Genomic DNA, 27,522 nt, shown 5'->3' on the forward strand with positions numbered 1-27,522 from the left:
CTCTATTTCTGTTGAAGGTTGATCAACCTTTCTGTCATGTAGATTTGCTCCCTGGAGGTATCCTTAATTCTTCCCTTTCCTTCACCCTTCACCTATTGTTGCCTGGTATTGATAATTCTATCCCAACAACATATCTCACGTCCTTACCCTTTCCTCCACTTACGTAGCTGTCCTGGTTCTTGTCATCATCCCTTCTCACTTGGACTACTGTGACAGCATTTTAATGGATTTCCCTGTCTCATCTCTTCTTTTTTGAAAGTGCCCTCAGCACAACTACCAAGGTGAAGATCCTACAGTATAGACTTGACTGTGTTCTTCATCTGCTCAAAAAACTCCAACGGCTCCCTCTTGCCTCTAAAATAAAAGAGAAACTCAATTTGTTTATTTGTTTACTTTCTTAAGCTTTCAGAATTCACTATGCTTCCCTGTCTGCTTTCACCTCCTTAGAAAAAGCTGCCTCTATGCCAGGTACTCTCTATTATCTCCTTTTTCACACACTTTCATGCCTTCTTTTGTGTGTTGTCTCTTCTTTTAAATCATGAGCTCTTTAAGAGTAGAAACTGTCTTTCTTTTTATGAGTTGTATCCTTAGTATTCATGGGAACTTAATATATGCCTATTGGACTGGAATCAGACTCCTGCTTACCTTTTCCAGTTTTCTAGACGCTATTCTTCTTCACCCACGTTCTACTTGATGCTTGCTCCATGCAATATTCCATTTCCCACCTCCAAGACTTGCTAGAGATGTCATCCATCCCTGGAATGCACTTTCTTCCCCCTCCTCCAAAATATTTAACTTCTTTCAATGCTCAATTCAAGTGCTATTTTCTATCAGAAACTTATCCCAACCCCATAGGTGCTAAGTGCTTCCCCCAGAAAGTATTCAGCATCTTTTTTTGCATATATTTATTTCATCATTTTTCCCACTAGAATTGAGGCTTCTTTAGGTGGGGGCTCTCCTTTTTATATTTCTATCATAAACATCAGACAGTGCCTAGTGCAAGGGTTGGCAACGTATAGCTCTTTCTGCAGGAGCCATAAAGTCAACCACGGCACAGTAACTAACAGTTTACGTATGACATTGTGCATCAAGTGATACGTCACGTGATCCTTTCGGTACCGCAACTATCTTCTAAGATAGAAGCTCCCTCATTGATATTGCCGCGTGAGACGAATCCTGGGCTTTAGTTCGGCTTGGTAGGTGTGTCATGTGTTCCCCCTTCTGCCCTCCTTTTACTCTTTCCACACCTGTTACTGACATCTTGGGGTTCTGTATAGTGATTGATCACTTTTGTCTACATTCTCTACCCCTCTGCCTCTGATTTACATGGCTTTATCTCAGTGCATTCATGGGGTCTGCACTCCCTATTTGTGGGATTGTTATTGTTTTTAACTTTTCTACCTGCTCTTAAAGGGGAACTATAGTCAGATTACATCTTCACATATGATTCATTAGTGAGAAGCATTTCTCCCCAGGAGTTATTTCATTTGATACAGAATGATTAAGTAGGCAGCACTGATAAACACCTGTACCAGGAAATGTGTGTGATGTGTCCTGGCCAGTTTTCCATGAAAAGGTACCCTCCTCCCCCACTACCTAATAATGCCTGCACACAAGTCATGTTATTTTCTGTAATATCCTGATCTCCTACTTAATTTATGTGGCCAAATGGCTTAACCAGCAGACCGGCAGCTTTTTCTTCTCTTGTTGCCTGACTTGAGAGAGGGAGAGGAAAAAGTATTCTTCCCTGAATTTTTCTCTCTTTATTTCAGCAATTTTCTTAGTGTAAAGGAGTTTTATATGTATATGTCCAGTTATATCAGTACTATAGTGCCCCATTAAACCTTGTTTTTTGATTAATAATCAAAATAATTTTGATTAATAATCAGCAAAAACATGCAGCACCAGAAGTCACATTAATGTACTTTATTCATCATTGGTTAGCACATAATAACGCTATTAAAATTGTTCAGAGACTTATTGTACTTTAAAAGTGTTGTTCTTACATAAAATGCATATATTTACTTGTATTCAGTGTTAACCATATTGTACGGCTCTCACGAAATTACATTTTAAAAAATGTGGTGTTTATGGCTCTCACGGCCAAAAAGGTTGCAGACTCCTGGCCTAGTTGATAGCATATATCTAATTGTTGAATGAGTGAATGAATGAATGAATGAATGTATGAATGTCCCCTCTCAGGTTGGAAGTCATTCATTCCTCAGGCCAAAGAAGTTCTGATCCTCAGCTATAGACAAAGTCCATTGCAAAAAGAGTTAAGGTCTCAAATCCATCTCTTGCACATTTATCTTGAACACCATTTGGGATGAAACTTATTAAGAATTCACCTAGGTGATTCAGTAGCCTGGAGTCCAGAAGACCTGAGTTCAAATCTGACCTCAGACATTACTTTCTCTTTGTGTGACCCTGAACAGGTCATATAATCTCAAAATTCCCTACCTTTTATCACTCTTCTGCCTTGGAACTGGTACTCAGTATCCATTCTAAGACATAAGGGAAAGGTTTAAAAAAAATTTTTTAAGTGTTTGTCTACAGGGTCATCACTTTCAAAAACCTCAAAACAACCCAGACTGATATTTCTAACATTGATCAGAGCACCAAACAAGGAGAAAGTAACAGGGAGAGGCCCTAACAGCTTTGCGCAGCAGGACAATCATTTTCAGTATAGTGAAAAGCAGCCTGATAAATTAATTCTTCTATAAGACAAGAAGTTTATGGCCAGTCTTGTGTCTACCAGTTATACTTCTCTTTAAGTATTTCAGCTAAAATTTCCCTTCAATGTGCCAAAATGGCAAAATAGTTACCCGCAAGCCATTTCACTTGTTTCCCTGACTTTTACAACTCTGTTGTCTTCTTCAGTCATTAGTCTAACTCCAAGGACATTTTATGGAATGGTATAGACAAGTATTATATAAGATGAGAAAGGGTGATAAAGTATTTGCCTATCAGTGGAAAGAATATACACATATATAAGATTACAGAGTATTCCAGATAAGATTGTAGCAAAGAAAAATATTTTTAATAGTTTTTTTTTTAAATTTTAAACCCTTAACTTCTGTGTATTGACTTATAGGTGGAAGATTGGTAAGGGTAGGCAATGGGGGTCAAGTTACTTGCCCAGGGTCACACAGCTGGGAAGTGTCTGAGGCCGGATTTGAAACTAGGACCTCCTGTCTCTAGGCCTGGCTCTCAATCCACTGAGCTACCCAGCTGCCCCCAAAGAAAAATATTTTTAAAAGTAATTTAAAACTATTTTATTCAATTCTATGAGGCAGATTATAGAAAAGATAAATAAATATTTAGGAAAACAAGGAAGGAACATTCAAGCAGGTAGTATTCTAATGTTCTTATGCAGAAACTGAGTCACAGAGAAGTTCAATATTTGCCTTTGGTTATATCTCTGAGGAGTCTCTGCTTATAGTCCCTTAATTACCTGCTGATTAGTCTATCCTACATTACCATATCCTGTATATAGGTTAAGACCTGCTTGAAATGGCTGGCTCCTCTTTAGATGGTAAATGCACAGGAAAGATCAATTCAGGACTCAGCTCAAAAAGCAATAAATTTAATTTAAAAAAATTTGCATTGAGTAGAATAAACTCTGAGTTTAAAAGCAATTACATTAATAAGATACATGCATGCAAAAACAGCGAGGCATTTATTTACATAATTATTTTTAAATCATTTTTACTTCACTAAGTTTAAAAAAATTAATAACCTCATTGTTTTTAAAACACTGAATTATGTTCTTTCCTGGATTCTGGTAAGTATTATCTGTCAGCCTGCAGATAGGCCAGTGCACTAGGAAATGAACTGGTTTCTGCATCTCAGTCTTAATATAAATATTTAAATGGTAGCAATGTAATATTGTTTTAATATTTAATTATTGGATTTACATAATATCTTTACTCCAAAAGGTCCAATATGTTACAACATTTTAAAATTTCGTTTCATGCCCAAAGATTATCCCTTATAAATACATAGCCTGTATTTAACTAAGGAATAATGCAAATTAGATAATATATTCAAAGGTGTGAGTGCTTTCGACAGGTTTTTCTTTCTTTTTTGTGTGTGAGAAAAATAGCATACTTGTTTAAATTTCTATTTCAGAGAACTTAGGCTCATAGCACTATAGATCTAGAATGACAAGTGATATCAGCAGTCAGGTGCCTAATCGAATCCCTTCATTTTACAGATAAGGAAACTATGACCCTGAGAAATTTTAATTGTTTCAAGATCATAAAGGAAGTGTTAAAGGCAGAATCAGAACCCAGGTTATCTGAATCTAGAGCCAATTCTCTTCCATGGTGTCACCTGTTTTTAAAAAGGGTGATCCAAATGGCATTAAACTTACTGTGAAAAGTGAAAAGTAAATAAAACAAATCTAGAGGAAAAAAGAATGTGTTTGTTTGTTTGTTTTTTGGCCACTGCTGTTGTTAATATATCCTATGCCATTTGAATAATTGAGTTGACTGAATTTGCATGAAAAAAATCTGATGTGGGCTCATCTTTATTTTTTGTGGTGGGGAGATAGGAGGGAAATCAGAAAAAAAAAATAAAAACAAGAGGAAGCTTATGCAAAACTAGATAGAGTGACAGAACTTTTATGGCCAAAGTGTCTGTTATGGATTCCTGGCTTTTTTCTTATCATCATTCACTTGCTAATATCAATCTGTGATGATACCTCTCTTTTCCGTAGCTCCCTTTTTCTCTCTACATATTGGAAAAAATCAAGCATGCTAGTGACCTCTAGGGAATGACAGTAAGCCTGAGACACAAATTGTGGAAATTTGGAAGTTCTCAGTAGAAAAACTCATTCCAAAATGTCTTCTATCAAAGATCCTGTTCTTAGAAAGTCAACATTTCTCCTGATCTACACTATGAAGGAAAATGTAAAAAAAATGTGTATGTCATGATTGAATGGGTTGGGGAGAGAAAATAGGCCAAATTTTAAGACTCAAGTGCTTTAGATTTGCGATCTAGATAGTTCACAATTCATTGAATAACATTCACCCTTTTGCTTCACTTCATTTATTTATTCTTGTTATCTTTTTAGAGATGCACTTTATAGATATGTGGCTGTGCCCACATTTCCTTCTTTCCCCTTTATTTCAATCTTTCAAAAAAATATTGCCTCTTGCTTTCTCTGGGTGATAGTGGAGAGTGAAATCATCCCTAAGACTTAAGCTGCATCTATGGGGGAACAAAATAAAGCAAAATCTCTAGCTCTATTTGATTGACACTAACAACCTACTTGGATAATCTAGACCACAGCTGTCATTGCATAGATAGAGTTTGGAAGTTGCTCCAGAGCACCGGAGAGTGACTGGATGAATGAGTATTGGCCCTGTCTTTTCTGCATTTTATTCCAATCCATTTTTTATGCATAATATTGATAGTTTTTAGGCAGTGTTTAAACACATTTCTTTTGGACCTTCTTTTTGTATACTTTCTCTCCAGTTGATCTCATTGGCTCTCATGTGTTTAATTAATCATCATTTTTTTGCAGATGAATCCCAGATCTATAGATGCAACTCTAATATCTCTTGAGTTCCAGTCCTGGGTATTCAACTGCCTACTGGACCTTAAAAATTGGATGCCCATAGAAATCTCAAACTCAACATGTCCAAACAAAACTCACTATCATTTCTCTTGAAACTATTTGTCTTCTAGACTTTCTTATTATTGTCAAAGGGTACCATCATCATTCTAGTTACCTAAGGTTATAATAACTGTGTTATCCTTACCTCTTCATTTGCATCTTACATATTTGAATTTCCAAGTCTTGTCTCTTCCATCTGTGCAACATTTCTCTCATACGCATTCTCTCTATTCATACACTCTCATCACCTCTCTCCTGGATCATCACAATTGCCTTCTAATCAGTCCCTCACCCTCATCTCTACCTCTTCAATCCATCCTTCAGACAGCTGCTAAGGTGATATTTCTAAAGCCATGTCAATAAAATTCTGGGGCTGCTCATTAGCTTAAGGGTCAAATAAAAACTCCTCTGTTTGGTATTTAAATCTTTTACAACCTTTTATACATTTCTTCCCTACACACATCCTTCAGTCCAGTTAAATCAGTTAAATCCAGTTAAATAAATTTGTCATTGCCCACATGACACTTTATCCTTTGCCTTTGTACCATGGTTGTAATGTCTGCCCCACATTTGCTTCATCAACACCTCTGCCTCTCATAACTCCTAATACTGTATATTGAAATCTGATCTCAGATGTTACCATTTACATAAAGCCTTTTCTGAGCCTTACCCAGATCAAAGTGCTACCCACACCAAATTGCATATGTATGTATATATGTATTTCACATGTATGTACATGCATAAATTCACACATATATCTTCATACATACATGTGTGTGGTATTATCTCCCCCAATAGCATATATATTCCTAGAGGGCAAGGATTATTTTATTTTTTTCTTTGTATTTCCAATGCTTAGAATGGTATCTAGTACCTAGTGGGTATTTAATAAATATTATTTATTTACTAATTGATTACTGATATATCCAGAATCCTTTCCAAATTAAGATGATACATCATCAATACCAGACAAAGCCAATAACCTCTAGGAAGGTGAGCCCATAACTCTCTTCAGTGGCTTATTCCAGAATTGCGACTTGAATGGCTTGACTGACTTCTTTCTTTAGGTGATGTGCCATACTTTCTCCTCTTAGACAACCTTTGTCTCATTTCTCCTGTGCCTGGTAGTCCTCCATCAAACATGACACCAATCCTGAAGATCACATCCCTGTCCCAGGCATACCTTTCTCCACCATTCTCTGCTACATCACATGTTCTGAATTCTTTACAGAGTTGGAGTTTTTTGCTGTTCTATGGAGTTTGGGGCTGTCCTGAGGGATAGGATCTTTTAATATCACTGAGCCTAACCTGGGCAGACTGTCCTCTAAGTCCTCTTCTCCCCTGCCTGACTTTTCCCCACTTTCCAGAAAGGTTTAATTTCTTTTAGTTCACATCTCTGATGATCTAGAAATGCCTTCTCATAGCTAACTTCAGTGCATTAAAACCAACAATAATAATAATAGTCACCCTTTTGGCCCTATAGTTGGTGAAAAGTAACTGGCCCTCATCTGTCATGCAAAATACAATTGAATCTAGATGATTTATCAACATCAATATGGCATAATTTATTAACAATAAGAATAAAAAACATTAAAGCCATGTAGTAACTGACATGTTGCAAACCTTTTACTCAGCCATGAGTAGTTCCAAGATATATGATGAGGATGGAGGGAGGAGAAGTGCTTCTACACGTATTATCTCACTTGATCCTCACAACAATCCTGGGAGACAGGTGCCATTCTGATCCTTATTTTATAATTGAGGAAATGGAGGCAAATAGAGGTTTAAGTAATTTGCCCAAAGTCATATAGCTAGTAGTATCTGAGACCAGATTTAACTTTAGGTCTTCTTGGCTTCCTGTCCAACTACCAATAAATACTGCTCCCTAAATTCCTGCCACCACAGAAATTTAGAAGGGAGAAGAAACTAAAAAATGATCTAATCCAATGCTTTCATTTTACAGATGGGGAAACTGAGGCTAAAAGGAATGCAATGAGTAACTAAATCTAAAGACAATCAGCAAGGGCTAGAACAAGGCATTATAGCTTCTGATGTCATGTTCTTTTCACTCTTCCACATCATCTTTGCTTGAATGGGGAAACTACATCAGAGGAATGAAAACAGCAGCAAAATGTGTCTGGCATCAATAATGCAATGAGCTTCATTCCAGTCAAAGGCCTACAAGGCAATCAAACTGTCCAACTCCCTCCTAGGTAGGACACCCAGCAATGAGCTACATAGTATATGAGATTCAGCTGTAGGAAACTCACATCAATGGTTCCATCCAATGTCAGAGAAAAGCTGTCCATGGTTTGAACCAAGCTACCCAGCAGATTGCGACCCTGATGGCCAACAGGTCTCATTCACTCTCAGGTGGACCCCATGAGTGGACTCAAGTTGAGGAGCTGCATTATGTGGCCCAGGGCCTGGGTGCTTTACAGAGATTTAGAAGATAATAGAAAATCTGTGACATCAGATTGCATCTTCTAGCTACTGGAATGGAGGATAAAAATAATTTCTTATATAGCACTTTAAGATTTGCAGTTTATTTTATATATACACACACATACACATACATATATATATATAAATATTTCATTTCATCTTCCCAATAATAGATACCATTATTATTATTATTATCATCATTATCATTATTATGCCCATTTCATGGATGCTAAAACTGAAACTATGAGGGGAGGAAACAGCTTAACCAGGATCCTTCAGCTAACTTCTTTATCTCTAGTTCAGTGACTCCAGCAGAAGATAGTGACAGGCATTCTCTTTCAACTCTGCTATTGTCCTTGGATGGGTTGTTTCAATTTATCCATCCCACTTACCAGTCCTATAACTTTTCAGATCCAAGTGCCTTTTCCTCCTCTGTGTATAATGCTCTTCTTTAGAACATAGACTCTTCAGGAGCTGGGACTCCCTTTGCTTTTATATTTGTAGCCTCAGGAATTAGCACAGTTGGCCTTGTTAGCTCATGGTACCCTAGATCTATCCATTATTTTTCCTGATCCACATAGTGAATAAGATAAACAAAGAAAAAAGACTTCATTGTGGACAATTATAGCTATTTGTATAGTTGCAGAGCTTATCAGAAACCTCTCTATGGTGACTTGTACATTGTTTTTGCTGTTGTTGTTCAGTCATGACTTCATGACTCTGACTAGGGTTTCTTAGTAGATACTGGAATGTTTTGCCATTTTGTTCTCTAATTCATTTTATAGATGAGGAAACTGAGGAAAACAGGGTTAAGTGACTTCCTCAAAGTCACACAGCTAATATGTACCTGAGGTAAAATTTGAACTCAGATCTTCTTGACTCCAGGCCCAACAATGTATCTACTGTAGCACCTAGCTAACCATGCACATGCAAAATCAGGGGATTAGAAATGGTCTTCAAGGTTCCCTTCAGTTCCCAACAGCTTTAATGTATATCTAGGTTTTTTTTTATTTTTTTATTCCTACTTCAAAGCACATTCAGCTATACCATTAAATAGAATTAAATTATAAGCAATTATTGACAAAGAACAGACTGTAAAACACATCTGTAATTTTTCCTATGTAGAAAGACTACTCATAGTTGATTGTTATAATCCCATTAACCTTCTCTTTTCTTTCCCCCAGACTAGCCTCCTCATATATGCCCTCAATACACATCTTTGTGTTCAGCCAACAAATAACTATTCTTGATTTGTAGTCGGTTATCCATGTGTCACAGCTGAGCAATGGTGGAGTTCTCTTTAACTGCAAGCATTCCTTTGGTAAAATGCCAGTATTTCAAAAGAAAGATGGTAGTGGAGGTAGAGAAGAGATGGGATGGAGAGGCTGAAAAAGGTATAATTGCCTGGGAAGAAAGGATGATAGAGATGGATGGAGAACAAAGAATCTGAGAAATATTATCAATGCATAAGCAAATGGAAGGAGATTAAAAATAAATTTTGGGAATATTTGGAATATTCGTGTATTTCCTCAGACTCAGTAAGGAAGGCAGATGCATAGCTAAGCAGATGGGCAGGTTTGAGAATAACAGGAAAAAAGTGGAGGGAGGAGCAGGAATAAAAACTAATAGATCTAAGTGGCAGGTTTGTTAGCACATGGTTAGAAAGTTCGAAACGTCGGCCAAACACCAACATAACATGACAGCCTGACAGAATTCTTATTCCCAGAAGCTGGGATACTAAAATATTTAAGCCAGTTTTCTGCCTTAAACTCTCCAAGGGAAATACTGTTAACAAAAGCTGCCCATGTTACATGTTCAACACAATGCAAGAATTATCATTTCCTTTTCTTTTCTCAAGACAGATTGTGATGACCTTTGTCTCCATGGCACTGGAGGCCATGGTCGCCAACTGGAGTCTTCCACACTTCCACCTTTATTTTATCACTCCACGTGTGTGCAGAGAAATGCGTGACCATACACATACATACAAACATGCACACACGAATACACACACACTGAACCCCAAAGCAGCCATCTGGAGAGTCAAACTCTCCTGTAACACCTCTTTTTCTTCTCTATCTTGACAATCAATTGCCAAGAATCATCTGCTATCAAAGATGCTTGGCATTTAAATAGGCAGAAAGAGACCTTAATGGGGAGGGGAGCAAAAAATGAAGGCAAAGGAGGAGGGGGAGGGACATATGGAGAAAGGAAAGGAAAAATGTAGGAAAGTAGAGAATAAGAGAGAGAAGAAAAGAAAAAATGTTAGGAATAGAAGGAGGGAAGAAAAAAGAAAAGATAGAAGATAGAAGAAAGGAAGGAAAGATAGAAAAAAGGAAAGAAGGAAGAAAGGAAAGGAGGAAGAAAAACCCCTGCTTATATTTCCTCTACCTTAGAATGTTGTTTTTTCTCCTAGTTTTCTCTATTCCTCCTTATGCTCTAAGGACTAATTCAAACCACAGTCCTGCAGAAAGGCCTTCCATTATCATTCCTCATTTCCTACCGTGGAAAAGGGGTAGTGACACAAACTGCTCATAGCTAGATCTCATATATGTCACAGTAAGTCAGTCTAGCATTTATTATGCACCTGCTATGTTCCACAGAGCTAATTTCATATCTGGGGATTGAGTTGAAATGGCTTATTGCTTTACAGGCCTTTGGCTTGGTGTAAAGTTTAATTCACTCTTAATACCAACAGTAACCACCTTGACCCTCAAAATGGAACTTATCATATGCTCTCTTGTTTCATAGTTATTTCATTATAAATCTTGCCAAATACAAGATCATAGAGGAAAGTGAATATCTTATATGACGTTTTGAAAAGCATCCAGAAAAAAGATCCTTGTGTACAGCATATAATCCATAAACATTTTTAAATGAATAGATAACTGAATGCATGGGCTTAATGGAAAAGAAAGTAGCTGGATTATGGGCAGAGAATGAGAAAAATGAAGACAAGTTCAATCAGTATTAGAAAGCAAAAGAGACAATGGAAATAACAAGCAGAGGAGGAAAGGTGCTCTATGATTTCATTTTAAAAGGAAAATTTGGGGTAATCGAGTCACATAATTTGAGTTCTCCACAAACACTCCTGAATTCCTTATACATAAAATATGAAGACAATGCTATCTATTTATCTTAGGTTTTCCTGGAGACCATCTTTGGTTGGATTTCTATTAAAGTAGGGTTCATGTATCTGACAATCAAAGCTCTGAATCAATGAATACACATACACAACACGGTGCTTCATACATAATAAGTGCTTGCAAAGTCTTTTCATTAATTCATTCATTCCTTAACTCATTTGACACATATTCCTTAAGTTTCATAATGTGCCAGGAATTATGCTAAATTTCACATCCTGGGTATGCTACTTCTTTTGTTTGTTTATTTGTTTTGTCTCCTCACTTTCATACTTAGAAAGAAGAAACTCATTGATTCATCATCAGAAATATAAGTGAAAAACAAATGTTATGTCTTCTGCAACACGAATACAATGCTTTTCTATCCTGGTCTATTCCTGGTTGAAAGTCTGATGTCAATCATCACATTGACTATTTTTAGGTTTAGTCATGTGCTAGAAAAAGTCTCATTTTGAATCTCATTTCTCCTTACTAGGCAGGTGAAAGAAATCAATTATACGTGGACACAAAGACAGAAAGAAGGATGAGAAGTCAAGACAACAGAGAGCCCCACCACAAGCCTCTGAGACTCACCAGCTTGATTTGTTGTGATGTTGACTGAGACATGTTGTGGGGGGAAAGGGCTCTTGCCAGACACTCCATTGATGGCCTGGATATCAAAGGTATAGGGAGTATGGGCCCAAAGGCTGCTGATGAAAACTCGGCTCTCAGTCAGACCCAGCTGCCTGGGCACAAACTCCACATTGTCATCACAACGGGAACAACTCCGGCGATCTGCCCGGCATTTTTTACAGACAATGTTGTACGTCACATCATCACGCCCTCCCGTTTCTCGTGGTGGGTGCCATTCCAGAATGATGGATGTCTCATTGACGATGGAGATGACATTTCGGGGACCTGAAGGAACACCTGTGGGAGGAAAGGATCGTGCAATGATTATTCCTTTGAATAAATGTTGTTCTTCACATTTCCATAACTGCATCTTTTGAATGTTCAAATATGATTAGAACCTCTCACACTGTCTTCTCTGTTTCTAACTCTTTTTTCTAAAAAGATCTATCCTTCTTATTATTGCTGTATCCTTCTTATTAAGGATGGGTAGAGAGTGGTTACCTAGCTATTCCCAAGTTCCATATTCATTCCATATTAAATTCATCCTGAGACCTTTTTTCTTCCTTGTATCCTTACAACCTATAGTATGATGAATGGTGCAAGTTTCCTGTTCACTAAAACTCAACCCATACCTTAGCCATAAAATTGTAAAGGGGGCAGCTGGGTAGCTCAGTGGAGTGAGAGTCAGGCCTAGAGACAGGAGGTCCTAGGTTCAAACCCAGCCTCAGCCACTTCCCAGCTGTGTGACCCTGGGCAAGTCACTTGACCCCCATTGCCCACCCTTACCACTCTTCCACCTATGAGACAATATACGGAAGTACAAGGGTTAAAAAAAATTGTAAAGGACATAGAAAGTGATCCATCTTGTCTTCTTAATAGCATAAAATTCTTGAGGACAAGATCCAAAGCTTTTCTGCCCCCAATTTAAGCTCTACATACTCTCTTGCAGGTATTTCCTAAACCAGTGATGGGCAAACTTTTGAAAGAGGGGGCCAAAGGAAGGAAATGCTCATCTGTCAGTCTGTTTCTAAGGCAACTCTTTCAAAGTTTCATTGTATTGTATACTACTTATTGTATTCGTCAGATTAGGAATAATGTCTCCAGGTGGATAGAACATTTCAGGGGGCCTGAATCTGGCACAGGGGCATAGTTTGCCCATCACTGTCCTAAATAATAAAAAAATAAATAATTACTCTGGATCAGTGGTTCTAATTTTTTTTGTCTTAGGGATGTTCTATATTCTTAAAAATTATTGAAGACCCCCTAAAGCATGTTTGTTTACAGGAGTTATATCCAGGAATATTTGCTATATTTGGAAATTAAAAGTGATCAATTTAAAATTTTTATTTAATAATTCATTAAAAATAACAATAATAAAATAACATAACATACTTTATGAAAAAACATATCTATTTTCAAAAGCAAAAAAAAAACCCTAGAAGAGTGGTATTGTTTTATTTATTTCTGCAAATCTCTTGAATGTCTGGTTTAATAGAAGACAGCTGGATTTTCATATCTGTTTCCATATTCAATCTGTTGTGATATATTGTTTTGCTTGAAGTATATGAAGAAAATCTGTCCTCACAGATTCATAGTAGAAAAGATGAGGATTATTTTCATAGGCAAATAACATCTTAGTAGTATTGTGAAAATAGTTCGCACCTTAAAGCCCTTCTGAAAAGATGTTGGGGACCTGCAGGAATCCATGAACCACACTTTGAGAAGTGACCTAGGAACATATATTCTCATTGCTCTGAATGTGATGTGTGTGTATATTTTCCATCCCCCCAACCCATTTTCCTTTACCTCATCATATTTTTGCTTTCTCAAAGCTATATAGTGGCATGGGATAGAATCACAGAGTAATAAATCTATAATGAACTCTAGAAATCATCTAACCATAGAACCAAACAATCCACACAAATTTATTTCATGCCTATAATATGCTAGGCAGTGAGAATAAAAATATGAAAAAAATGAAAGAGTCCTTGACTTCAAGAAGGTTGCATTCTTTGGAGGGAAGCAACAAACACAGACACACACACACATACACACACATATGAAATTTAAGGGTTGAGAGAAGAACTGGATCTATAATTTTACTGATAGGGAGCTTCTAGTAAGGCTCTTTCTTCCAATCAAAGCAGGTTAATCAATACCTTCTCTCCAACTGATAGCCTTAGAGTTGTCTATATGCTGAGAACAAAACGCCTTGTCAAGTGTCTTATATCATACTCCCTCATACATACTCTTTTCTCCACACTTACAGAGGGCTCCTGACTTCTACAAATATGACATTCCATCTTTGTTCCAGCCATTCTCTCTGGCAGGAATGCTCTCCTTTCTCTTCTTTGGCTACTGATCTCAGTTTCCTTTAAATCCCAATTAAAATACTACCTTTCACAGGAAGCCTTCCTCAACCTCTTTTAATTCTAGTGCCTTCTCTATGTTAACTATTTCCTATTTATCCTATATATAACTTGTTTTGAATATATTTGTTTGTATGCTATTTCCCACATAAGATTGTAAGCTCCTTGAAAGCAGGGACAGTTTATTGCCTCTTTTTTTTTTTTTGTAAGGATGAGATTTGTGCAAGAGGGATAGGACAAAAGGAACCAGAGATGGAGTTGATGACAGTTGGTGACAATTACTGACAGTTGAGAGAAAGAGAAAATTCTGGGAAATTCTCCAGAGGAGGGTGGAAGAGAAGTCTTTAGGTGTAGGAGTGGGAGGAGAGAGAAGGAGGACATCCCAGCTCGGATCCAGTCCTGAGGGCTTCTTGAGGATTCTTCTTTGGAAATTGAAACCCTGATTCCCTTGTCAAAGGCATCCCACCACTTCTACCCATCAAGACTTCAACAAACGAGTCAGTGAAGTTTTTGGACTCCATTTTGGGAGCAATCTCTTAGTCTCCTTCACCCATAACCCAGCCTTGCTGAGAGAACCTTTCCAATCTAACTTACAATTATAGAAAAGGATAGAAATAGAAACAGAAGGAGAAGGGGCGGGGGAAGAAGCTTGGGAGTGGGAATGCCAAAGGTTCCCTCCCAAGTGATGGACCCCATAGAAACAGAGAAGAGGGCACCCCCAAATCCCTCTGCCTTTCACCCCTTTCCCTAACCCCTGAATTGCAAATAATAAAAACCATTCATTAGTCAGATAGTGTTCCGGGGTGCCTGAGAGACGAGGAGGTGGAGGGGAACCACAGCTTGATCTGGCTGCCTCCATCTTGAAGCCAGTCCACCCGCTGTGAAGTTGACTGACCTCAGGGGAGGCTTATGTGAACCCCGCCCTCATTCAGAATCAGATTGGGATACCACATACCTCATCTTATAAGGAAGCCTCACCCCCCCCAACTCCTGTGGGGTGGCACAACCATCCAGGTTCCCCAATTTTGGGGTGACACCCCCTTAAAGTCTCCCAGTGTATATTCAGTCCTGTGGGGAGAGCCGGAGAAGAGAGTCATCACATAGACTCTCTATCTCCCCTCCATCCCTAACATTGGTGACTGTCTCTCTTTATTACTGTACACATAAGATTGTAAGCTCCTTGAGAGCAGGGTCAATTTATTTCCTCTTTTTCTATCTCTGGTGCTTAGCACAATACCTGGCACATGGAAGGGGCTTAACAAAATTTGATTGATTAATTGATATGCTTAAGATATGTCAGAGATAAGAAATCAACTAACTTTTTCTATACTCTTTGCCACATTGCTGTTCCATACAAAATATGTGCAAAATAAATGCAAAGTTATTTTTTTTATTTTATGTTTTTTTAAGAAATACAATGGCAGTAGGCAGGGATTAGGCTTGGGAGAGGATGAAGATCAGAAAAAAAAGCATCAAGGGGCATCCTGTGTCTGATGTCAAATTTGAACCCAGAACCTCCTGTTTATAGGCCTAGCTCTCAATGTACTAAGCCATCTAGCTTCCCTAATTCCACTTAAGTTAACAGTAAATAATATAAAATACTTGAGAGTTTACTTGTCAAAACAAATCCAGAAATTGTATGAAGTTAATTACAAAATATTTTATGCAAAAAAGTCAGATCTAAACAACTGGAAAAATATTAATTTTTCTTGGGTTAGATAAGCGAATATAATAATGACAATTTTACCTAAACTAATCTGCTTATTCAGTATAATGCCAATCAAACTATCCAAAAATTATTTTATAGAGTTAGAAGAAAAATAACAAAATTCAATTAGAATAACAAAAGGTCAAGAACATCAAGGGAATCAATGAAAAAAAAAAAACTATGAAGGAGTGACCTAGGAGTACCACATCTTAAAATCTATTACAAAGCAGTAATCATTAAAAAAAAACACAATATTATACTGACCAAGAAATAGAGTGATGATCAGTGAAATAGTTTAGCTATACAAAACCTAGTAATAAATGACCATAATAATTTAGTGTTTGATAAATCAAAAGATCCAACCTTTTGGGATAAGAATTCACTGTTTGACAATAACTGTTAAGAAAACTGGAAAATGATATGGCAGAGCCAGAGAATAGACCAACATCTCACATGGTACATAAAAAAAAAGTCAACATGGGCACATGATCTCAACATAAATGGTGATACTATAAACAAATTAGAGGAACATAAAATAGTCTACCTGTCAAATCTATAGATAAGGAAAAAATTTAGGATAAAGCAAGAGGTATAGACCACTCTAAAATCTGAAATGGATAATTTGATTATATTGAATTTAAAAGATTTATATAAACAAAACAAATATAATCAACAATAGAAGAAAAGAAGAAATCTGAGGGAAATTTTTGCAGCAAATAGTTTTTTCATTTAAAATTTTAATAAATTTCCACATAAGTTTTACTATGCCATATTATCCATGTTGTCTCCCTCCCTCCTTCCCTTCCCCTTGTGGAGCTGACAAGCAATTCAATCTGAGTTATACATGTATTATCATGCAAAACATATGTCCATATTATTAATTTTTGTAAGTGAAAAATCTTGTAGAACCAAAACCCCCAAATAAAATGTTGATAAATCATGTTTTCCCCTGCATTTATACTCTAACAGTTCTTTCTCTGGAGGTGGAGAGCGGTCTTTGTCATAAGTCTTCAGAATTGTCCTGGATCATTGTATTGCTGTTAGAAACTACATCTATCACATTTGATTGTTCCCCAATAATGCAGTTACTGTGTATAATGAACGATCTCTTGGTTATGCTTATTTCACTCTGCATCAGTTCATGTAGATCTTTTCACCTCTTTCTGAAATCATCCTGTTCATTATTCCTTATAGCACAATAGTATTCCATCACCGTCAATATACCACAGTTTGTTCAGTTATTCCCCAATTGAGGGTTATTCCTTAGTTTCCAATTCTTTGCCACCACAAAAAGATCAGCAATAAATATTTTTTTACAAACAGGTCCTTTCCCATTTTTAAAATCTCTTCTGGATAGAGACCCAGGAGTGGTATTACTGGATCAAAAGATTTCTTTCAAAGCCCTTTAAGTATAATTCCAAATTGCCCTCCAGAATGGTCAGTTCACACCTCCACCAGCAATGCATTTTTGTCTCAATTTTGTCACATTCCCTTCAACATTTATTATTTTCCTTTACTGTCCTATTGGCCAATCTGATACGTGTGAGATGGTACCTCTGAGCTGTTTTAATTTGCATTTCTCTAATCAAGAGGGATTTGGAATGTTTTTATATGATTATTGATAGCTTTGATTTCTTCAACTGAAAACTACTTATCCATATTCTTTGGCCATTTATCAATTGGGGAATGACTTGGATTCTTATAAATTTGACTTAGTTTTTTTTATATTTGAGAAATAAGACTTTTATTAGATAAATTTGTTATAATTTTTCCCCAGTTTGTTTCTTCCCTTCTAATCTTGGTTACATTGAATTTGTTTGCACAAAACCTTTAAATTTAATATAATCTTAAGTATTCATTTTACATTTTATAATCAGCTTGCATTCCTGGCATAAAGCCCACTTAGTCATTGTTAATAATTCTTGTGATATATTGCTTTAGTCTCTTTGCTACTATTTTATTTAGGATTTTTGCATCAATGTTCACTAAGGAAATTGGTCTGTAATTTTCTTTCTCTGTTTTTTTTTTTATTACTGGCTTAGGTATCAGTACCATATTTGTGTCATGAAAACAATTTGGTAGGACTTCTCTTTATTTACTTTGCCAAATAGTTTCTATAGTATTGGGATTGTTCTTTAAGTGTTTGATAGAATTCACTTGTGAATCTATATGGCCCTGGGAATTTTTTCATGGGGAGTTCACTGATGGCTTGCTTGATTTCTTTTTTTTGAAGTAGAATTATTTAAGTGTTCTACTTCCTCTTTTCTAGAAGAAAGTATTGTAGAAAGAATTCTAGAAAGTATTCTACTTTCCTGAATCTAAGCAATTCATAATTTTTAAAATGTTCACCATTTATCAGATTTATTGTCATATATTTAGGCAAAATAGCTCCTAATAATTGCTTTAATTTCTTCCTCAATAGAAATGAAATCACCCTTTTCATTTTGGATGCTGTTATTTGATTTTCTTCTTCCTTTTTTTAAAAAAATCAAATTAACCAACACTGTATATATTTTATTTGCTTTTTTCATAGAACCAGCTCCTACTCTTATTTATTAGTTAAGTAGTTCTTTTACTTCTGATTTTATTGATTTCTTCTTTGATTTTTAGAATTTCCAACTTACTATTTAGTTGGAGATTTTTAATTTGTTCTTTTTCTAGGTTATTTTTTTAGTTGCTTTCCCAATTCAGTGATCTGCTTTTTCTCTACTTTATTGATATAAACATTCAGAGACATAACTTTTCCTCAGTGCTACTTTGACTGTATCCCATAAATTCTGATATGTTGTCTTCTCGTTGATATTCCTTTCAATGAAATGAGTGATTGTTTCTATTTGTTCTTTGACTCATCCATTTTGAAGAATTAGATTATTTTGTTCCCAATTAAATTTTTTAAACCCTTAACTTCTGTGTATTGGCTCCTAGGTGGAAGAGTGGTAAGGGTGGGCAATGGGGGTCAAGTGACTTGCCCAGGGTCACACAGCTGGGAAGTGTCTGAGGCCAGATTTGAACCTAGGACCTCCAATCTCTAGGCCTGACTCTCAATTCACTGAGCTACCCAGCTGCCCCTCCCAATTAATTTTTAATTTTCCTTCCCATGAAACCTTATTGATTATAATTTTTATTGTATTATTATCTGAAAAAGTTGCATTTATTATTTCTGCTTTTCTGTATTTGACTGTGAAATTTGTATATCCTTGTATGTGGTCAGTTTTTGTATATGTACCATGTACTGCTAAAACAAAGGTATATAGCTTTTGATCCCTATTCAGTTTTCTCCAGATATCTATTAAATCTACATTTTCTAAAATTTAATTTACTTCCTTTACTACTTTCTTATTTATTTTTTAGTTATATTTATCTAATTCTGATAGAGGAAGGTTAAGGTCCACAATAATGAAGTTTTACTATCTATTTTCTCCTTAAGATCCTTTAGTTTCTCCTTTAAAATTTTGATGCACCAAATATTTCTAATAAAGGAGTAATTTCTCAAATATATAGAAAACTACATCAAATTTATAAAAATAAAAGTCATTCTCCAATTGATAAATGGTCAAAGGATATGAACAGGAAGTTTTTAGATGAAGAAAACAATATTATCTATAGTTATATGGAAAAAATACTCTAAATCACCCCTCATTAGAGAAATGCAAATGAAAACAACTCTGAGGTACCACCTCATACATATCAGATTGGTTAATATGAAAGAAAAGGAATATGTTGTAAATATTGGAGGGGATGCAGGAAAACTGGGGCACTACACATTGTTGGTAGTGCTGCAATCTGATCCAACCATTCTTGAGAACAATTTGGAACTACACTCAAAGGATCTTAAATTATGAATATCCTTTGACCTGTTAATAGCATTATTAGATCTGTATCTCATAGAGATTTTTTAAAAAGGAAAAAGGACCTATTTGTACAAAAATTTTTATTGCAGCTCTTTTTGTATTAACAAAGAATTAGCATTTTAGAGGTTGTCCATTGTTGGTGAGGAAGATTAGTTAGTAATTAAGTATTAAGGTTGACCTAACAGGAAGGGCTGGAGCATTCCAAGATGGAATGGAGTAGGAAGAAGTGGCTTGTGCCCTGAGAGAGACTCCATTAGGGGTTGGCACAAACTGTTGTTAGTCCTGGGAGATCTCAGAGTAAAGGACACCCTGCATCCCAGTTTCCCTGGGATCCTGAGTGGTGGTGGTTTCTAACAAAGAGGACAAGACCTACAGAGCAGCACCAAGAAGAGGAGAAGTTTGGGATCTGGTTGACAGCATCTCAAGCACACTCACTATACTTGGTATCTTGGACCATTTTGGCTTTTGACATCCTGAGATCATCTGTGGATAACCATGAGAAACTCCAAAGCCACCCTCAGCCCTTAGCTGTGCTGGTCAAGCCTGGCAGGAACCAGATCTGATGCAGCCTCCCAGTGACTCCATTACTGCTCCTTTCGGCTCTGCCTGCTTAGATCACTAATATTAGAGTAGAGAAGTCCTCCCCTTGCTCTGTGGTTTTGCCATTTAAGTTTTAGAGTAGAATCCCCTTTCCCACCTTTTAGTTAAATATAATTAAACCTGTTAAACCCTTTTACCTTGTCTGCTGGTTTCTAGACTCTGGCCTAGGGAAAGCTGGGTGACAGTTAAGACCAACTGCCATTCCTGTGTTAATCCAGTGAACTCTGGTCTCCCTATCCCGGTCCAGTCTCTCTTACAACCCAGTGTGTGTACCCACAGCTATTTAGATTTATTGTAACATCCCTGGTACCTTCATTATCTTTTTCACACCATCAATTGGAGAATGGCTAAATGAGCTGTGGTTTATGATGATAATGGAATACTATTTTTCTATAAGAAATGAAAAGCAAGATGATTTCAGAAAAAAACTTGGAAAGTTTTAAATGAACTGATGGAAAGTAAAGTGAGCAGGACGAGAACAACTGTACGCAATAACAACAATATTTCTTGATGAACTGTGAATGACCTAATTATTCTAAGTAACGTGTTGATCCAAGACAATCCCAAAGTCCATGATAAAAAATATTATCTGCCCTCCTAAAAAGAATATATGGATTCTGAATGCAGAATGAAATATGTATATATTTCATATATATGTCTTTTTCTTTCTTTCTCTTTCCTTTTCTTCTTTTTTTTTTAAATTCGAGATCTCTTCCACAAAGTGACAAATATGAAAAACATTTAATTTGACTGCACATGTAAAACCTTTATCAGAATTCCTGCCATCTAAGGAGGAGGGGGAGGAGGGAAGGAGCATTGGGAGAATGGAGAGAATTTGGAACTCAAAAAATAAAAATAATGTAAAATTATTCTTACATGTAATAGGAGGAAAAAGAAAATGTTATTAAAAAAGGAAATGACATTAAAGAAGAGGCAGTACTATCAGCTTTTCTGTTGTTTCTCTAAGAGTCATGTAGTTTTTCCATTTGGTTTAAAGGTGAAACCATCTATGTGTTATCTCTCTTATTAGAATATGAGCTCCTTGGAGAATAGGTACTGTCTTTTTTCTATTTGTAACTGCAGCACTGTGTGCTAAGCACATAATTGCTCAATAATTTAAAAATATATATTCATTTATTTATGCTAGGCATCATCAGATCTGTGAGGAAATTAGCGAGTGTTACTCAGCATGATATTCATCTATGTTCACTTTTACAGTCTGGTAAGTGTGTAATATCTTAGCTTTTAAAAGTCTGTCTACCAAGTTCAATAAGAAACTAACATCTTTAATGAGGGGGAAGAGGAAAAGGAAGGGAATACATATTTATTAAGCCCCTGTTGTATGCCAAAAATGTTGCTAAATACTTTAGAAATATGTGATTTGATCCTTACAACAACCCTGGAAGATAAGTGCTATTATTATCCCCAAAGAATAAAATCAGTGACTATGAGATTTGTGATGTTGAACTAGAATCCTGGGATTATCCAACAAATATCACAGAACTTGGTGCCTGAAGGAGTGGGAGGGAGAGTGAATTTCTAGAGACAAAAGATTGTGTTGCAAATGCCCATGAGGACTGAACTATAAAGAACCATAGGGAGTTCTAATGTTTGGAGAACTCTTGGAAAAGAAGAACAACAGTAAGGATATAACAACGTTGTTTCACAGAAAGTCTCAGGTCACTTGTAGATATGGTGATATTTAAAAGAAGATATTTATGAAGAAATTATTAGCTTGTGAGATGGGAGTTATGGAATATATATTGAAATCTACTCCTTTGATGATTGAAGACACTGTAAGTGCATTTTGGTCCTACCCAGTAATAGATTTTGAACCTCCAAGCTAATCTGTCTAGACTCCCCAGCTAAGGTGAGTAATAGAATTCATCTCCAATGATTTATCAGCAGCGCCCTCTCACCTGGAAGACATTATTAGCAAAATGAACTTATTACACAGCCTAAGAATATAAATGCAGGAATGTCCCCAGTAATATCCCCAACAAGTGTCTATTTTGTAATCCAGTACTTTTTGCAAAGCAATGTGTCATAGCAGAGAGAAAACTGTCCTAGGAACCAGAAAGACCAGTATCTGACAGATACTGGTAATTTAACCCTGGGCAAATCACATAACCACCTAGACGCTTCTCTTAGACTTTAAGTTGTGGAAAAGGTGCCAAATATAACCTGAAGTAGTAGATGGAGCTTTTTCATTTGGGAATTTCCTAATGAAATTACAGGTCCAGTCCCTATTCCTTTCTCTACAAGGCTTTTTTTTTTTTTTTTTTTTTTTTTTGCAAAATTGGTGCCATTGTTTGAAGTATTCTTTGTCAGTAATGTTGTTGAGTCATTTCAGTCATGTCCATTTGGGATTTTCTTGACAGAGACACTGGAATGGTTTACTCTTTTCTTCTCTAGCTCATTTAATAGATGAGGAAACTGAATCAAACAGGGTTAAGCGACTTGCCTGGGGTCACACAGCTAGGATGTGCCCTAGGACAGATTTGAACTGAGGAAGATGAATCTTCCTGACTTCAGACCCAGTGCTCCATCCACTGTGCCATTTATTGCATGCATCAGTAACATCTATGAAGAAATACTAATCTGCTCAACATACCATATTACCAAACCAGTGGACATGGTCTTGAGAGGTGAACATTACTTTCAGAGAAGAAAAAAGGAGTTCAGCCCTGAGTAACGGGTCTCTGAATTTTCTCACTGTTTATTGAACAGAAAGATAACATCCTCTAGAAATATAACCTTCAGACAGGAAGAATTTGCTCGAGCACATGTTGATATTAGTAATGCATTCAGAATCAATCCACATGACACTCTGCAACCGAATCAGGACGTGTGTGAAGTGGTTTAAACTGGAGACAGGAATCAAATGCCAGTGTATAAAATGAAGGAATAACAACCAGGTCATGGGGCACTGGGGAAGGATTATATGTTGAATCAGTCAATGACAAAACACTGTAGTAGAAAGCCAGTGTTAGATAGGATTCTATTAAAACATGAAAGAAAATCAGTCGAGTACTCTATGCAGCCCATTAGACCTGAGCTAAAGTACAATTTTCAGGTTTGCTCTTGACAGGACAGAATTCATGAAGAATTTTTATCAGTCTTGCAAACAGCTTTCAAGAATTTCCCACCCATCTACATAACAATAAACAGAAAGATGTCTCTGAAGTAATGAATGGTGGATAATTTCTTGGAAAGTACAAATGGGTTCACTGTAGTGCCATAGATATACAGGAACATTCTAGGAACCAGAACCTTCAGAGCACTGGGTTCATTGTGTTTGCATCCATAAGACAAAAGTAGAGCCGTACAGTTGGAGGCAGAAATTACAGGGAGGTAGATTTCTATATGAGGAATTATAACTACCTTAAAATGGAATGAGTTCTCTTTTACTGGTGTTCTTCAGGTAAAAGTTAGATGACCGTTTCCCAGAGATATTGGAAGATGGAATTCATGTTTTTTCTAGGAGGCTGGATCATACAACCTGCTCTAGTCTCAGTGGAATACCCACTGGGCTGCAGATAGATGAGAAGGATCGAAGAATATAGAAAGAGGATACATGAGGGCAGTTAGATGATAGAGTGGATACAGCTCCAGGCCTAGAGTCAGGAAGACTCATCATTCTGAGTTCAAATCTGGCCTCAGACACTAGCTGTGTGACCCTGGGCATGTCACTTAACCCTGTTTGCCTCAGTTTATCAATCTATAAACTAAGCTATAAAAGGAAATGACAAACTATTCAAGTATCTTTAATAGAAAACCCCAAATAGGGTCATGAAAAGTCAGAGATGACTGAAAAACGACTGAGGGCAGCGACATGTAGGAATTGAAAGGTAAGCTCTTTGAAGGCTAAGTCTAGTTTCCATTCTGCCTTGTATCCTCAACCTCTCACACAATACTTCATACTTTGGACTCTTTTGTTGTTATTGTTAAGGGGAAAGAGTAGACTTGTGAGTTTTCAAGAGATATTCTGCAAATGCAGAATTTTTTTTCCTAATTTATAATTTTAGAGTATTTCCTGGGATATAGAGAATGAAATAGCCCACATATATGTACATACACACACACACACACACCACTCAGATCTTCCTAAGTTCAAAGCTTGACCTCTACCCATTATGATGACATTCTCTTCCTCTTGCCTAGCACATATCATTCCTCGTCCAAAGTAGACATTTAATATCTTCTTGTTGTATTTAATTGAAATGAAGATGTAGAAACTTAGATTTGGATCATGGGGAGAGACCAAGAGAAATAAGGCAAGTATAGAATCCAAATGAGGATGAATCACTATCTCTAAGGTCACCATTCAGAAATCTAGCCTGAGCAGGAAGGCCAAGGCCAAAAGGTAACCCAATCTTAGGCAGAGGTAACCAGAGTTCTAAATGGACACCAAAGAACATGTGAAGAATACAGAAGAACATCTTCTTTTGGACATACAGATTGGAAAAAGCATCAGAGGATCCTCTCTAGATCATCAAATACCTGTAACAGCATGGCTAGGATATAATTAAGACTCCTTGACCTCTGTCTTTCTGTCTTTCTTTTAATCATTAATCATTGATAATAATTAATTAACTTATTTTAATTAAATTAATATAAATTTTAAATATAATTAATAATTAATTGATGCCCTTTCTTGATAAACTGATAGATAAGAGTTGGCAGAATGTACATCACTCTAGAACAATATAGGCCTCTGGGGGCAGCTGGTGGCTCCATGGATTGAGAGCCAGGTCTAGAGATGAGAGGTCCTGAGTTCAAATTTGATCTCAGACACTTCCTAGCTGTGTGACCCCAGGCAAGTCACTTAACCCCCATTGCCTAGCTCTTACCACTCTTCTACCTTGGAACCAATACAATTTAAGACAGAAGATATAGATTTAAAAACAAAACAAAACAAAACAAAAAAACAAACAATGCAGGCCTCCATAGTCTTAGCTGATGACTAAAGCACTAGCCAAAGGTAAGTTCTTTTGCACGTGTTTCCTAAGAGCCTGCTAAATGATTATTGATTGACTGATTGATCCACAGATTTGCAGGACCATTCTAGAAATTTGAATAGTGCCTTTTTTCTTTATCCTACTTTATGGATTTGGTTGGTCAGCTGACACTTTAATTTGGATGTAAATGTTGTGGGCTAACTCCCAAGATCAATTTCCTTATCTAGTAAAATGTAAATTCCTTTGCTTTCATTGCCTAGTATAGTGCAAAGCTCCTAATAAGTATTTAATAAATGTCTATTGAATCAAATTGAATTTTGGTTGATAATCTTCCCGGACCACTTACTTCAGAATTTTCTTAGAATTCAGGGCGTGTTCCATTTATTATTGTCAGATGATTATACTTATCTAATAAATCATTCCAACAAAAGTAACCAAGTTCCATAGTTCCAGGTCTTGATAAAATTATAAACCAAGCCAAAAAGCAATCATAGCATCTAGAACTAAAGTGACCTTAGAAATTATTTAGACTATACTGCCTTATTTTAAAGGAAACTGTGGTCCAAAGACATACATTAATTTGTCTAAGCTCACCTGTAAAATAAGTTAAAGAGCTGAGATTTAAATCATATTCTTTGACTCCAAATTTAATGACTAGCAGAGTGCTATTTTCCATGGCTACTGTAGGTCAGAACTTGGAAAAACATTTAAAACAGAATTGGAGGGGCAGCTGGATAGCTCAGTGGATTGAGTGCCAGGTCTAGAGATGGGAGGTCCTCCATTTCCTGGCTGTAGGACCAGGGGCAATTGCCTAGCTCTTACCCTTCTGTCTTAGAGTTGTTATTAAGACAGAAAATTAGAGTTAAAAATAAAAAAGAAAGAAAAAATAGAATTGGTGCTTACTTAGATAATGTACATCACCTACCTTTTTTGGTCTGGCCCTAAAAATTGCATTGCAGTAGGGAAACACTTGTGAAAAAAAGTATCTCTTTTAATGCAGATCAGCAACCAAGATTCACTGAGGTACTCAGAGAGGTTGATTGACATGCCCAGAGTCACACAACCAGTATGTGACAATTTGCAAGACTTGAACTCGGGTTTTTCTAACTGATAAATGAGCTTTCATCTGCTGCACCATGGAGCCTCTTCATTAGCTGTCTTAATATTAAGAGCTTTTTGTTATCGGAAGGGCTATGAAATGATATAGCATTTTTGATGGAAAGTGGATTAGAAATTCCTCCTTATGTTAAAAACTAGTAGATTTGGGTTGAAACTGGGTATCTATACAGTTTTTCACTCTCCAATCACTTCTCAGAATTCCTATTAGTATTAAGTTATGGATCTGTTTATAAAATTGATTGAATATGAAAAAAAAAGCATCTTCAGGAGTCTACTTAGTGTCTCTTAAAGATAAAGGTAAGCATCTTCAAGAAGAAATTTCAACCCCAAATAAGATCTGAGATTACACAATTGAGAGTTATAAGGGACCTTAAAATTTTGCTGTTTCAACTCCCTTATTTCTTCAGATGAAGAAATTGAGGGCCCAGCCAGCTGTAAGAGGTAAAGTGATTTTTCTGAAGAAACTCAGTTAAAGAATAATAGCTTTAAATCTTCCAGGTATTCTGACCTCCAAAACAGCATTCTCTTAATTACACTATGTTATCATTTATTTATTTAAACCCATACCTCACGTCTTAGAATCAACAGTGTTTAAATAGGATTTGAACCCAGGACTCCTCATATCTAGGTCTGACATTCTATCCACAGAATCACCTAGCTACACCCCCCCCCAGGATATCATTTAAAGAAGCACTTCTATGATGCATATCTATTTCCCCTCTTTTCTTGACCCTTTTGCCTTAGTCAAAAATTAATATTATGACCATCTTAACAAAGCTCAAAATAAATTTCTTCATAGTCTATAACCTAAGATCATGTTCCTACAATTTTGTGCTTATGGGAACTCTCTCCTCTTGGTTTATGCCTCTGCTTGAGAAAAGACAGAGAATAAATTCAGAAACAAATTCTAGTCACTTCCCCCACAAGTGAGAAAGTGAGACAACAGCCAGGGTGACTGAATCAAAGTTTGTTCTTTGTTTGTCTGTCTGCCTGCCTGTCTGTCAGTCACTCTTTCTTCTCTCTCTTTCTCTTTTTCTCCCTCTCTCTGTTTCTCTCTCTTCTTCTTCTTTTTCTTTTCTTTCTTTCTCTCT

The 27,522-nt window shown here is 36.5% G+C and overlaps 1 protein-coding gene across 1 annotated transcript in view; it reads right to left on the bottom strand.

Moving 5' to 3' along the window:
- The window catches only part of EPHB1 (EPH receptor B1), a 494,682-nt gene that overhangs the window by 159,060 nt on the left and 308,100 nt on the right, over positions 1 to 27,522 (bottom strand). Inside the window, exon 5 of the mRNA XM_044669152.1 lies at positions 11,785 to 12,120. Coding sequence (XP_044525087.1) covers positions 11,785 to 12,120 — 336 coding nt within the window. The remainder of the gene's footprint in view (positions 1 to 11,784; positions 12,121 to 27,522) is intronic.

This window comes from Gracilinanus agilis, chromosome 3, assembly GCF_016433145.1.
Source record: "Gracilinanus agilis isolate LMUSP501 chromosome 3, AgileGrace, whole genome shotgun sequence".
NCBI lineage: Eukaryota > Metazoa > Chordata > Mammalia > Didelphimorphia > Didelphidae > Gracilinanus > Gracilinanus agilis.